The sequence below is a fragment of the Pocillopora damicornis genome, chromosome 1, assembly GCF_964200805.1.
Source record: "Pocillopora damicornis chromosome 1, jaPocDami1.2, whole genome shotgun sequence".
NCBI classification, from domain to species: Eukaryota; Metazoa; Cnidaria; class Anthozoa; order Scleractinia; family Pocilloporidae; genus Pocillopora; species Pocillopora damicornis.
Window position 1 is genome coordinate 25,421,323 of NC_142670.1, and position 15,455 is coordinate 25,436,777.

The window sequence follows — 15,455 nt, forward strand, 5'->3', positions numbered from 1 at the left end:
ATGTAATTATTATAATTAGTATATCTGTGATTACGAGCGCCAGACAATTGAAAAAACCAGTGGAAATGTTTTATTTGAATAAGTCTGCCCATCTTACAAATAAAAATTGCGAAAGCTATATCTCAATTCCGACTTAACCAACAAATATAAAGGAACATTACTAATTAAAGAAAATATTATTTCACCATTTACGTTGGACATTAAGATGATGTCAGTTTGATCCGTGGACAGATTGGTTAAAAATGATTTTGGGGGAAAAAATAAAAAGAGAAAACTGCGTAAGCTTTTTTGTACACATTATCTTTTATTTCTTTCTCGAAGGGCACGGTAACGAATCCCGCGATATGATTGGTTCTTACCGCCGTCCGTATTTTCCTATCTCTGCCCACGGGCGCGGTAACGCTTTCGTGAGTCGCCGAGAACATCCCCAGCTTCTTTGCCATTTTTCATGTATATATTTTGTTTTGCCGGCTGGGTAGTATTTATAAGCAAGTCAAGCCGACTAATAACTTATTAATCCTCTCTTTTCTCTATCTCAAATCACTTTGCTTGCCAGCAAAAAATTGTTTTCGAAATCAATTTGTGGTAGCAAGTGTGTCATTAAATGATTGACACGCGACCTATAAACAGTTTTTAATTAACTGTAATCCTTCACAAAAAAGTTACTCCTAAAGTTAAAACTGTAAGATATTTGTTTATAACTGAATTAATCGACGGAACTTTCATTCATCCAACAACTGAATTCTCTCAAACAATTTCTTCGTTGTAAAACAGCAAGCGAAGTTTTCAGTCCTAATTCAAGTCTTTACAAGTTTGTTCAATTTGGCCATTTGTACGGTAAATTTCACAACAGGAACCGAAGGAATTAAACGAGAATTATAAAGTAGATTTTCTGACTTTAGACGAAATGTGCATTGCTCCTTTATCGACCCCTATGCCGTGGAAAGAGAGTAGGCAGACTGAGGAATGTATTAAGTCACATTTGTTAGCGTTACTTACAATGGTCGATAGGAGAGAACCAGAGATTGACAAGTAAAGAGATTTAGCGCTGCGTTTACGTGAGACGGCAAACGTTAGCCTATCCTTTCAAGTTTCACGTAAAATAGCGTGAACCTTACTGCTCAAGCTTTGCGTGAGCTCACGTCACTTCAGAATGGACTGAAAGCCGTCTCAAGAGTGAACGCGAGTTCTTGCAGCAGTCTGCCGAAGAAAAGTGCGGCATTCGAAGGACTTTCAACATGAAACTTCATCTGCCCTTATGTGACCTACAGGAAATAGTTTTGGTGCACTTTTTCCGCAAATTAATTTCTACTCTCTAAAAGGTATACCTTGTATTTGAAATAGATAACAAAACTAGTGGCTGTTCAGGTTTATCGAATGATACTGAAGCACGATTTGCAAATCAAAATCGCATATCTGTCTCAAGTAACAGGTAACGCAACACAAACAGAGTAGGCTATTTTTTCTTTATCGTATCAGGTCTCGTGACACAGGAATACACGCAGGGATTAGATCAAGCGGAGACGTGATCAGAAACACAGGAAGCTGAAGCAGTCAGTTGAAATACAAAGATCACTTCCCACGTCGTCTTATTAGGCAAGTTGTTTACCAGAAGTATTGAAAAACTACAATGGACTCAGCGAAGAAACCTGCAAAAATATGCTCAGAGATCGTTCTCTACAGAACCTCTACGGTTCTTTCTTTTGTTTCCATGCTGCTTATAGTTGCGCTCTTCATGAGGATGGAAACAATAAACAGACGAACAAAAATGAACGAGCTGCGAATCTCTGACGTGGAAAGTCACATGAAAATCACTGGACCGTCAAAGAACGAAAACGATGAAGACGAAAAGGAAACGTTGAAGGGTGAGTGAGCGGCTATTTGCGAATCTAACCTCTCATTTACGTGTCATTGAATCAGGTTAAAAAAAAAATCGGTTGTTACATTGATGTGAAGAAGTCAGTGTTCGCAAACCATAGCCCTGATCAATCTAAGGACTAATCTAGACTCAATGTTCTAATGCTTTTGAAGCCTTATTTCTCTTCCACTTCATATTTCACTCCATGATGGCAACACTTTAAAAGAAAACTTTAACTTTATGAGGATATTGCACCCCTTCATTTAAATGACAATGAAATTGATAAAGAATAAGTCAAGCAGGGACAAACGATACATTACCAGCATAGTCATTGTTTACATAAGGATTATGAATACGCCGGGTGGTTAGATAAACTCATTCCCCGATGTTTCCATAACCTAACACTGACTTTGAAAAAGCGACCGAGTTGAACAACAACAATATAGTATACCTCCTATACTATCGATGTCTAAGAAAACCGTAATCGAAACTTACTATCGATGTCTAAGAAAACCGTAATCGAAACATCCTATACGACGCAAAGTAAAATTGATGAAAATAAAGAGGTAAAGGTCAAACCTGGCTGTTTACTTTCAGGTGTTAGGTTGCGCTTCCTGCAGGATTAAAGTAGGCCTTTGGTCTCCCTGTTGAGTATTAAGGTTATAGAAAACTCTTATTGCGCTCTTAATGAAAATATCACAGACTTCTATGAATCGAGCAGTCCATCAAAGAAGAGGTTAAAACGGCGTCCATAGCCAAATCTAGTGGACACATTGGTCTCTTTTCAGCGTAAACTCTGCGTCTTGTCATCTCATACTGCGGCCATGAAATTTCGCCTCTTTGAATCAATCAAGGAAAATAACGTCAAGCAAAGGCAAATGAGTCAAATTTTGTTAGTATTATTTGCTTGATGACACTAAAAGATCCGAAAATCTCGATTCTTCAAAGGATTCTTTATTTTTTATCTTTCATTGGTTTGACTAATTTTGTTTTGCATGTCAACACACTCGTAGAGTGTTCCGCCTGTGGTATGAGGCAAGGGTGACATTCATGAGGAAACGCTAAAATCTAACATGATAAACCAGTTCTGCTTATTATATGACGTACGGCCCCGCCAGAAAGAACGACAGCGATACGACAAAATACTTCTTGACTGGTCCTGACTTCTTCATGACCTTGAGCTAAATAGTTCCCGGTCCAGCCCTTTCACTCTGTCAAAAACTAAATAGTAGTTTGTTTTACAGTCGTAAGCAGTGACATTTTTTTTTCAACTGCTTTATTATCTTACTTTTTTTTAGATTTAAAAAACTGTAAAGAAATAGGAAATAACGATCTCCAAAGAAGAAAAAGAAACACTGCTCAGATTACTGTACAAGATGTTCCCCGTGAAATCAACAATCAGTTTAATCGAGCTTGCAACGCCACAAAAAAATCGACGTAATGGGACCTCCAGGCCCTCCCGGTGCTCACGGGTATCCTGGGTACAAAGGAGAGCCAGGGCCTCCGGGGCTCCCTGGCCCACGAGGATTTATGGGTCTAAGTGGGGCCCCAGGCGTGAGTGGCAAGCAAGGACCAGTTGGGGTAAAAGGCGAGAAAGGTGACGTAGGCTTTAAGGGAGAGTCCGGTTTACCTGGTCCTCAAGGGAAAAAAGGATCTATTGGCTTGAAGGGCAGCAAGGGAATAAAAGGTTCTAATGGAATTCGTGGACTGAAAGGACATCTTGTTGTTGCACCAAAAGTCCATGTTTTTCCCAAATCGCAGGTAGTTCCCGTCAACAAATCAGCAACTTTTCACTGCTGGGTTGATGGTCATATGTCCACGAAAACGACTTGGCGTAAGCTTGGAAATACTTTAGCTAAAGGTGTCGTAAATGGCGACACTCTCCACTTTGACAAAGTCCAAAAATCCCACGCTGGATCGTATGTATGCTCAGTATTTACTGGTTATGGATTCTTCAAGGCCGCCAGTACCCTACAAATCAAAGGTATGGAAATACTAAATAAGTATTTTGAAATTTGGAAACCTATAAAGTCGAGAAGGTGTGATCGTCAGATGTCGTGTACGTATGTGCGTGGTTTATGGAGGCTTTGGCCATACTTTTTGACCAACTCGCCACCATTCTAACCATTTCGCCTCCAAATCCCTTATCTCGTCTCCTTATGGCAGAATGTATGATACCCCTTTCCCGTCAAAATCATTACAAATTTAGATAGCATGCAATGGGGCGAAACTTCATGATACCCCGTGCGTCCACATATAGGCAGTGATATTACTGTGAGGCACTTTGTATAAATGAACGCATGCAAAATATATATTTATAATATGAACGCATGCAGGCCGATCAAGCAAAATACAGCTTGCCGGGGTTCGTTCTGCATCTATGGATGGGCATTTTATGGTTTCATATAAAAATCATATAGGGTAAAGAATACTCAAATCTTTACAATCTGTGCACAAAAGTCTGAAAAGCAAGTAAAGAAGCTTTCGAATAGAAGAAGCGAAATTGTCTCCTGAATTCAATTTGGAGATCACTTGGGCTCGGTAAATATTGATATTTGATTGCTATTGATAACTGATATGTAAACAAATTCATCATTTGGAAAAGCGAAATGAAATGTGCTTGCTAAAGCGTCACAACAAATTGAAAAGTGCTATCTTTCTGAAATGGCTGTAAGTTAGGAGTCTGTCATATTTATGTAAGGAACGCGTTAAATCCATCGCGTATTGATAAAAATACCAACAGATACGAGCAGTGATGTCTTAGCTCCAAATGAAATCAGCTACGAAGCAGGAATGTTTTGTTTCTGTAAACATGGAATTTTTTCCCCTGCAAGTAGTGGTGTAAGTCAAATGCACCATGGACTCTACTCTCCTACCCCCTGTGCTACATCCCTATCCTCACTTCTGCTGAACACTCCATGCCATTTCCATTTATATATCTTCAAAATTTGCTCGCTATTCAAATTATCAAAGAAAACTTGTGAAGTGTATTCCGAGCTTTGTGAGCTCTGAAATCAGTGTTTTCAACAAGAATTTCTTTTCTAATCGTAGTTTATTACATTCTATAATCTATTTTTCAAAGACTGCTCTCCCAAGGTTCGGCTCGGAAAAGTTTTCCTATGATAAGCTTCTTTGGTCAAACAGTGGCATAGCTCTTCGAAAAGAAAATCTAGTAAACCAGATAAAGAACTCTTTACAATAAAAGAACATTACACACCGTCGATATCCATGCAAAAAATCGAAACAGAGTCAGGTCAATAATCGAAGCGAAATTTAGAAATGGATTGATTGTTTTTTACCCAAAACATCTCTAGCTACTTAAATATAATGATGATAATGATGATGCATTTAGATTGATAAAGCAACTGAATATACTTGTTACACACACTAATTATAACTGTCGTCATTTGCAGATAGGCGTTTGGACAACAACCAATTGGAGGACTTGCCAGAGCACATATTCAGTAGGAATTTATGATAAAGTTCGGATATAACGCGTGCTGTCATTAGTTGAAAGAGCGTGCTCTATGAGAGTATAGAGCATAGAGCAGAGCTAAAGCTGTCGCGCCATCTGCCAAATTGTACTATGTTTGACTTTTTCCGGGACTTCTCTCTGACTCTTTTTCGTTTATTGAAAGTGAAATTTCGGAACAATCGAGCCGGCAAGTAGCAACAGAAGAACCAAAGAAAGGTTTTTAAAAAGGCCGGGCGCCGTAATTTACGTTATTATAGCGTGAGCAGAGACGAAAATCCTCATTGAGAAAACGAAATGGACAGTCCGAGTTTTAGAGGTTTTCAAGCTTAGTTAGATGGCAAGCTTATGTACGGTAATAAAAATAAAACACAGCGAACACTCGTATAGTAAGTAAAGTTTCGTGACCAAAAACAAAACAGAACAAACAAGAATGATGAAAAATATAACCAAACTGGCATAACTATTCAAATTCATACTGCGATCACGCTGCTGTTCATCGCGGCTAGCTCATCATAGCGATCTTCGGTCATCGCAGTGAAGCAAGTCTCAGGAAGTACATCGGCCGCCCTTCGACTGAAAAAATAAGACCTTGCTCTGATATCCTTTCCGATGCGTTGAGTGGAAGGCCACATCATTCACTGCAGGCGAGTGTGACGGCGCTGTCACCCCGTGCGATCTTTACGTTCCGGTGAATTCGTCTATCTTTAATTCATAAAACACTCGCTTTGAACTGTTAGTTGGCCACTAGGGGTTTATTTTTGCCACCCGTGAGGAAGGGCGCATGAAAGGCGCTCTTTTTCCATAAAAGTACGAGGCTTGGAGAGACAAGAAGAAAACTCGGGCAGGACATCAGTTTTTGGAATCTCTCAATAAGGTTTTTTATGAGTCCTCTCAACCGTGCATTTGGTTCAGGGGATCTGATACAAACTTTTGAATACGGATTCGAACGAGACTTATCGGAAGTTGAAGTTCGACTGAAATTCCAGTTGTCACCATACTCAGAGGGATTACTTTAGAGAGCATTGCACCTAACTGAACTCAATCTTTACTTCACTACCACTGGGCTTCAAGTTTTGAAAACAGAGTGGGGTCCAAGGGAGGGCACGTAATCCCTCTGTGTATGGTGACAAGTGGAATTCCAGTCGAAGTTTAACTTCCGGTAAGTCTCGCTCAACTTTTGAATTCCACCTTGTCAGCTACAGAGGGGCCATATGACCATGTGGGTGGCATAAACAAGTCCATACTGAAGGGACAATTTACTCCAGCACTTAACTGACAAAGTTGTCTTTTTTTCAATCATACGGGTATAATTTGGTCGTGGGCATTAATACAATAGAATACTATTAATACGACGTTGAAGAGCTGCTGTACCTCTGCATGGTATACCTACAAGTCATTCGTATTTTCATTTACCTCAAAGCTGTTTCACGTCAGACTTGAGGGGCTATTTAAAATTTTTTGATTAAGCTAAACCTTAAGCATTTTAGTACTAATTTGTTGGGCTGAATATCAAATTGAAATGATGAATATAATTCAACTTGTGTCAAAATGGTTCCTTCCAGCCAAAACATTTTTTCAAGTTCAACAAAGTTGAAACTATGTTGAAGTTGAAGATGAGTGATCTCACGGTAATGAACACTATTGAAGCAGTTGTGAAAATAAAGCCCAAAATTAATGAGCCGGGTTGTTCAAAGCTGGGTTAAGATAACCCAAGAAGATCTGAAAGCTTTGAAAGAAAATCCGGTCTGATTATCTTTGTCCAAAATTTGATTATTGCATGCTCTAAAAAAAATGAAAGTTATCCCTAAACGGCATTTGAACAAAGAAATAAAGAAACCTGTAGTTAAATTTGATCCTGGGTTGGCGCTAATTGACCTTCGAACAACTGGGCCCTGGCCTTCACGTAGTTGAACCCATGACCTCCGCGATTCTGGTACAGTGCCCTATCAACTAAGCTGACAAGCCCAATTGGAGCTAGAACCTTGGTTTTGTACCTCTGCTACTTATATACAGTGTTTTTGAGCGTGTAAATTAGGGTCCAATGAGTAGAGTCCCGCCTCATTTCCCAATTATCAGGAGGCTTTTTCTCAGTTTTTAACTCGTGAATTGCGCGCATGCGCAAGAGCGAGTTGTAGATACGATGTGGGGAATGGCATTCGCTCGCTCGCTCGCTCGCTCGATTGGTCGATTCCTGTAAACTTTTTTTCGATTTTAGGCTTTTGAGTGCATTTGATAGTTTTTGGCGAGCAATAAACAAACAAAATGGCGACCTTTGTTGCTAAGAATAGTGGTGGGGTGACAAAGAAGCCAATGATAATCTTAAAAGAGTTTTTTTTTCGTTTTAGTTTCAACAAGCGGCGCCAGCGACTGGCAGGCATGCAAAGATTCACACTGAAATAACAGAACAACCTTCGTTTTTCATAAAATTGAAACTTGAAAACAATTCGAAGATTCATTGAAAATATCACTTACTGCGAAGCACTCGGAGTTTACAGATGTTTAAAAGCTTTTCCTGTTACGGCGTGAGATTGAAGACAAAATCGATCATTACGTGTCGTATCCTGTGTTTTTCCTGTGTGAAGCAACAGAAGATGCTGGCGGCTAACGAAGTTACAAGTTAACACGAAAATCAAATAACACCCAAACAAACAATTTTAGCTACCGATTTTCAGTGAATTTTTAATAGAACAATTTTCTCTTACGTTTCAAGACAATTTCAAGATTCAAAATACATATTACGTATACCTACTAAAATGCGAAAGTTACACACCACAAAATCGATAAATAGGCCTGAAATGAAATTCTATCTTGTTATTGATTATACGTTGCCTAGCACGTGACTAAAATCTACCCAGGCGGAGATACAAAATGACGGTGGCAGTCTTGGCTTAGTTATATCACTCAAAACTCGTTCCCGTTTGTCTCATTTGATAAAGAGGGAATCGTTAATATTTCATTAAGACAGTATTGCCTTGATTTTCTAATATTTATAATGATAGACAGTAAATTCCACTTTTCACCAACATTTACTTCCAACCTTTTCTTTTGAACCAGAAAGAGAAATGATATACGTTTAAAACACATGACATCATCCACCCTTGTCAAATGCAATAACATGATCATTTCAATTGTAATGCCTTCTTATCCCAACGTTACTTTGTTTCTTTGCTACATTAGCGAACACTGAACTACTGCTCGTACTCTAGATATGACAATCAACCACAAAATTCCCTAAACCAGATAACATTAGACATAATCCAAAAAATCATGTGTCAATTCCCGAGTTTGCTCACAGAGCACTTTGATTAATTCTTTTGCCGAAAAATTTTCTTTTTATTCCACTGTGGACGACTCTCTATTATAACATTCCTCCCCATCCATCCCTTGAGACATCAAAATCACAGGGAGTATACATATCACTACCTATAAAGCATAAACATTTTGCTTAATAGAGCCCGACCACATGACAAACATGCCGGGTTTCTTTTGATTTTCAGCCATTCTACAAGCTGCTTTAAACAGGAAAAATACTTCACACCTAGACCTTGATCAGCGAAATAAGTTTAAACATGGCGTCATCATCGTGCTGGTACAAGTGAGGAAACTGTGAATATAAAGTTTAAAAAAAAAAAAACAAACTATTCAGACAATTTTTGACTTGGTATTTCTTAAACTCCCCCTCCCTGCAATCAATGTCGCCTGGATCATAATGAGGACTGCTCTAAATTACAGTGTGAAATCTTAGGTCTCTATATGTAAAACCGGACAGAAGACATCAATTTTAAGGCAATATGACTTTGTTAGCAAATTATAACTCTAAAATATACGTCATTTTCGAGCATACACGGTGCCCGCACTATGTTGATAAGCAAAACGTAATTAAAACCCCTTTCTATTACTTTTGGTAGGTTGCCGCAGATCAACCAGTTCAAGAAATTACCATCAGTTATTTTCAGTAACAACACCAAACTGAGAGGGCTGTAAGTTTGGAGTCTGTCATATTTATGTAAGGAACGCATCCATCACGCATTGATAAAAATACCAACAGATACGAGCAGCGATGTCTTAGCTCAAATGAAATCAGCTACGAAGCAGAAATGCTTTACTTTTGTAAACATGGAAATTTTTTACCCTGCAAGTACAATGGAGTAGTGGTGTAGGTCAGATGCACCCTTTGACTAAACCTTCCTACCCCCTGTGCTACATCCCTCTCCTCACTTCTGCTGAACACTACATGCCATTCGCATTTATATATCTTCCAATTTTGCTCGCTATACAAATTATCAAGAAAACTTGTGAAGTGTATTCCTAAGTTAATGTGTTCTGAAGTTAGTGTTTTCAACAAAAATTTCCTTTCTAATCGTAGTTTATTACATTGTATAATCTCTTTGTCAAAGACTGCGCTCCCAAGTTTCGCCTTTTAAAAGTTTTCTCATGATAAGCTTCTTTGGTCAAACAGTGGCATAGCTCGTCGAGAAGAAACTCCAGTAAACCAGAGAAAGAAATCTAAACAATGAAGAAACATCACACAGCGTCGATCTCCATGCAAAAAATCGAAACAGAGTCAGGTCAAGAATCACTGGGACACTCCTCAATTTACCTATTGCTTTATCTTTGTGATATGAAAGTAAAAAATATTGGTAGTGACATTCATAGTGTTTCACTTGCACAGGGAGGGGCGTCCAAATGCTTTCGAATATTTAGTTTGTTTATTACGATATTTGTCATTCGTTCATATTCGGCATATAGTTACTATAGGAATTCGAAGTCTGAGGGTTTCAGCCATCGCGACGAGTTTCAAAGTTGAACATGTGTTGTTTAACTTCCATAAATGAAAGCGCATAGTTTGTCTAATAACTTATCATAAAGCTGTTTCATACGTACCAAATAACTAGCTAAAACATATGTAAGTCAAAGAGTAAAGACTCTTCTTTGTAGTTTTAATCTTACTGACTTTTAAAAAGCAAGACAAGGGGACATAATCAGATAATTTTAGGAACAGATAGCGACATGTATGGCATCACAATAAGAAGACTTTGCCGCTCAAGTCACAGATTTGTATCACTGTTTGATACCTCAGTCATAATACACCCGCCAGCCCCCAATATAAAAGCTAAGCTTGGAACTTATCTTATATACAGGAAGTTTGTAGTTTTCAATTACTTTCCCAAAGGAAAGGGCGTCTCGTTTTCGCGTTCAATCATGCTTGATTTTAAATATGCTGACAAGGATGAGTTCGTTAGTTACGCTGGAGGATAAACAAAAGACCATCAATGCAGCGACATTACAAAGTCTCAAGCTACTATGGGGCAAATCAAAGCAACGTCCGGTCACATTTGAAGGACTTGGGTTACTTATTTACTCTAGCATCCGAGATGCACGTTGCGTCAAAAATGTATCTCAATGGGCCCCGAAGGTCAAAAGCAATCACCGGCGAGACCTGTATTACTTAGCGTACGAAGTAAAGCCCGTGAGAGGTGCTTATTTACGATGAATGTAGGAGGCCTGGAGGGACAACAAGAAAACTCAGGCACGATATCATTTATTCGAGTCTCTCACCAAGGCTCTCTAAAAGTCCTCTCCTCTATGCATTTGATCCATAGGATGTGATCATCGCTTTTGAATGCGTGTTGCAAGTTTCAATAATAGGATAAAATATCAATCTATATAAAAAACGTAAACGTCATTTATGCTAGAATAATATTTATGCGAAGCTGTCGAGTGGTATAACCACTAGTCATTTTCTTGTTTTCATCATTACTGTTTGTAATCGGGTGTGGATACCGGTTGCAGGTTTCAAAGGGTTTTTGTGATATTCTATCACAGAAAAACATTCAATGCAAAGTATAAACCTCGATGTCCATAGAATTATGCATGTTATATTGTTTTCCCTCCCGAATTGTAAGAGGGTCTCGTAATGGTAGGAATTATGGTGCGAGATATTACGACCTGGTAGAACCATGTGCTTTGGAGCTGGTAGGTCATCGAACCTGTTCAAAGTTCTGTTTACACCGTCTTTTCTGATATTTCGGGCAGCTAACGCTACATGAGGGCATGGCAAGTTCTCAGCAAGACATAGAGCAGCTTCTAACCTGTGTTTTAGTCGAATTTAAGCTGACTTTGAACCGAGACACGGCGACAGAACCTTAAATAATACGACGTCCCAAGCAGAGAGTAGCAGCAGCGCATCAGTTTCAAGCCTCAAATACCGCAACAAATCTTCACCTCTAATGTTCCAATTTTTCCGAGGAAAAGAAAGGTATTATCGATAAAATCTTAGAGATGTGGAACAATTACTTAATAATTACAAAGTGACAACGTTCCCCGTTGACCATATAACATCTCAAACACACCAGTTACCATATGAGTCTCTTGTTAAGGTGGTCTTCCACTCAAAAATTTGTATTTTTTGTCAAAAAACTTTCATTTTGAAAATGGTGCTTTTTGGTATCTTTAACCATTACTCTTTCATTCTACAGCTTCCTTTTTTCCATATTCAGGAGGTAAAGTCAAAAATTTTGCTAAATTCCTTAGCGAGTATGAATTTTCACCTTAGCAACGACCATAGCAACGGTTTGTTTATGAAAACAAAACGCAGTTGCAGTCAAAAGGAAACGACAGAATTTCTCCTGGGACCCCTCCCTGGTTATTCCCGTTGTTTATTGACATTTCAATCAAGCATACATGCAGTGAGTTACGAGCACCCAAAATGGCGGATGATATGTGGCGACACTATTTCCCAACTTATCATCCACCATTTTGGTCGTATTCGTTCACTCTATTCCTATTGCGATTTTGCTTGATAATTTATTTATCAATGCCACCAAAGGCTCGTTCTGGTTACACAAAAAAGCGTAAATATCGTGGAAACCAGTACTCTACTGAATCGAAGCGTTCGAAGAAGGAAAAAACGAGTGTCAGCACCAAAGGTCTTGGGAAAGAATGTTCAGCTTCTGCCCGCAAGATTCCAGCAGGTCTGACCACCGCATCTTCTGAGGGTATCAAGGAGTGTAAGGAGTCAATCATAAGTGGATTTCGGTTTGTAGATATGAGAATTTTGTCTTCTGTGATGGAATGTATGCCATGCAAAGAATGCTTTGTTTGTGATTTAATTTTACAAGAGCAAGCTATGAAACGCAAAGGTTGTGCCTCGAATCTTCGTTTGCTTTGCTGCTCGTGTGGTTGGTCTATGGAATTCTTTACTTCAGCTCAAATAGGCCGTTTCTTTGAAGTAAACAGAAGATTTGTGTATGCTTCAAGATCTGTTGGTTGTGGACGTGCGGCAGGTAAGAGGTTTTGTGGACTTATGAACATGCCGCCACCTCCTAGACCTACACCATATGCTCGCCATAATAAAGAAATACTCCGAGCAGTAAAGAAGATCTCACTGGAGACAATGCGTGATACTGCAAGAGAGATTCACGATATCAAGCCAGGTTCAGATGAGGGCATAGCAAGATGTGGAGTGTCTGTTAATGGAACATGGCAGAGAAGAGGCTTTTCTTCTTTAAATGGCTGTGTGAGTGCTATTAGCATGGATACAGGGAAAGTGGTAGATGTTGAGCCCCTAAGCAAAGTTTGTATCAAGTGCAGGGAGCATGAAAATGATCCTGACACCCCAGAAACTACTGCATGGAGAGCAGACCACAGAGCCTCTTGCAAGGCAAACTTTAAGGGTTCAGCACCAGCTATGGAACCAGAAGGCGCCCTTCGAATGTTTCAAAGGTCAGTAGATCTGCATAAGCTGCAGTATGATGAATATTATGGCGATGGTGACAGCAAAAGTTACTCATTAGTCAAAGATGTATACCAAGTCTATGATATTGAAGTTCAAAAGAAGGAATGTGTTGGCCATGTTCAAAAACGACTGGGAACAGCTTTACGAAAGTTAAAGAAGGAAAAGAAAGCGATGGGTGGGAAAGGCAGGCTGACAGATGCCATGATTGACAGACTGCAAAATTACTATGGAATTGCCATTCGAAGCAACTCAGGTGATCTTGCTGCCATGAAGAAGGCAATTTATGCCAGCTTGTTTCACTGTGCTTCTTCTGCAGACAGTAATTACCATGGGCATTGCCCTGAGGGTCCTGAAAGCTGGTGTGGTTTTCAGCGGGACAAGGTCAATAGGACAAACACTTTCAAACATGGAACTGGCCTACCTTTAGATGTCAGAGAGGAAATCAAACCCATTTATAAAAGGTTGAGTGAGGACAGCCTTCTCAGCAAATGTCTTGATGGCAAGACTCAAAACCAGAATGAGTCACTCAATGGTATGGTTTGGGAGCGTGTGCCAAAGGGGGTGTTTGTTGGTTCTGAAGTACTGCAGCTGGGGGTTTATGATGCTGTCGCTCACTTTAATATTGGTTCAAGAGCAGCTATTAAAGTGTTTGAGAGTCTTGGAATTCCCCCAGGTGAATTCTGTATAAATGAATGCCAGCAGTTGGACAAGATTCGTGTTTTGAAAGCTGAATACAAGTTCCAAGAGAAGAACAAGACAAGGAGGAGGCTACTCAGGGGAAAAAGAAAGAAAAAAAATGACAAATCCCAGGAAAAGGAGGGTGACATATATGCACCTGGTGCATTTTAATGAGAACATCAAAGAGCTTAGCTTAAACTTTCCAAAAGGCACCAGTTGCTTTAGTGATTATTTTGATTGATCAACTTAAATCTTTAAACTTGATTTTCTCAGTTTTGCAATTTTGAGAGAGTGCCCGTCACGGCAAAAAGGATTTCTTGAAAAGTATTAAACCAAAAGGGATGAAATTTTCAGGGAGGTTTGCTTGAGTATAGTTCTGTGTTGTGAACCTAAAATTATTAGTGATTTTTAGTTACATGGTTGTTGACAGATGTATCCATGGTGATAATACAAACAAAAATGTTGTAATCAAGGAACAGTTGCAATTTTATAATAGCTTGGCATAAAAAATATGGGTTTTCTGAGGTTCATGACATAAAGCCATCTTTGTACTTAGTTTTGATACCAATTTCAGGTGAATAGGACCGCTAGTTCTTGAGATATCCTTTTTACAAGAACACCATTATTTTCACAGTTGGGGGCCCAAAACTTGGTTACCATGGCAACGACATGTCTATCAAAATTCTTAAAATTATCAGTTTGAGGTGATCTCTCCAATGGTACTTAAATAACTTAGGTAAAGCATAAACTGAATTTTTTTAAAATTTGAGTGGAAGACCACCTTAAGACGGCACAGGTCGTAGTCAGCTGCAAAAGAGCAAAAGAACTCAAAGTCAGAGCAGATAAGATTAAGGTTAGGGGACAACCAAAGATCAAGCGAGTGCTAGACTTGGCGGTTGTAAAAGGGTCATAAGTGTGGCTGACAGTACGTCTTCTCTGAGAAATGGGTTGCAACCTGATTAAACGGGCGTTTCGTAAAGGTGTCAAACTGCGCTAAGTCTGGTTCGTCAATAATATTCCCTCCACTTGTGTATGTGAGGAAGTCCTCTCGTTCGACCACACCATTATCTATAGAGAAGGCGGATTTGTCATACAAAGACATAATGAACTGAGAGACCTGGAAGCTGAACTCTTAAGTGCGATGTGCAGCGATGTTGAAGGCGAAACCGTCCCTCAAGACATCAGCAGAAAACAACTGAAAATAGGAGCTAACAAAGCACATCGCATAAATTTGGTCATTCTTGCAAGTGGATTCTGTGAACTTCAACGATCAGCATTCTTTGATGTAAGGGACTGCCTCCGAGTGTTAAATCCTATAAGAACCAGGAGCCCCAATCGCCAATACTCAAGAAGAGTTCTCTACATTGAACACGAAACATTCACACCTTCAATAATGACCACAATAAATTACCTTTTTCCTAAGCAGTCCTACAATACGAATAAGTCTTAAATGGTAAAAAGGGAATCAAACAAATATATGGCGATCCCTGATAAGAAGGATGTATTTGGAGAAATCATAGATGAAAGTTTTAATAGACATCAGCAAACGAAGAGTGACATTTAGAAATGGTTTTGATTGGTTCTTAATCAAACCATCTCTAGCTACCTTAAAGTATCGAGGATATTGATAATGCGTTTAGATTGTAGAGCAGCTGAATACTTGTTACACACACTAACTGTCGTTATTTTCTGACAGAAATTTGGAC

At 39.2% G+C, this 15,455-nt stretch overlaps 2 protein-coding genes across 2 annotated transcripts; both read left to right on the top strand.

The window, feature by feature from the left end:
- The first annotated feature begins 1,447 nt into the window (after positions 1-1,447).
- On the top strand, positions 1,448-10,381 carry LOC113664954 (uncharacterized). The gene is made up of 3 exons (XM_089208423.1): positions 1,448-1,865; positions 3,157-3,842; positions 9,242-10,381. Exons 2-3 carry the CDS (start codon positions 3,299-3,301, stop codon positions 9,304-9,306), a joined length of 609 nt encoding a protein of 202 aa, XP_089064549.1. The 5' UTR covers positions 1,448-1,865; positions 3,157-3,298; the 3' UTR covers positions 9,307-10,381.
- Positions 10,382-12,054: 1,673 nt separating this feature from the next.
- Positions 12,055-14,535, top strand: LOC149052936 (uncharacterized). Its single transcript, XM_089208325.1, has one exon. It carries the CDS (start codon positions 12,055-12,057, stop codon positions 13,918-13,920), a length of 1,866 nt encoding a protein of 621 aa, XP_089064451.1. The 3' UTR covers positions 13,921-14,535.
- Positions 14,536-15,455: the final 920 nt, after the last annotated feature.

Coding starts and splice junctions, on each gene's coding strand:
- LOC113664954 (XM_089208423.1), top strand. CDS start 3,299: ATGGGACCTCCAGGCCCTCCCGGTGCTCACGGGTATCCTGGGTACAAA. Junction 3,843..9,241: donor CAGTACCCTACAAATCAAAG/GTATGGAAATAC, acceptor TACTTTTGGTAG/GTTGCCGCAGATCAACCAGT.
- LOC149052936 (XM_089208325.1), top strand. CDS start 12,055: ATGTGGCGACACTATTTCCCAACTTATCATCCACCATTTTGGTCGTAT.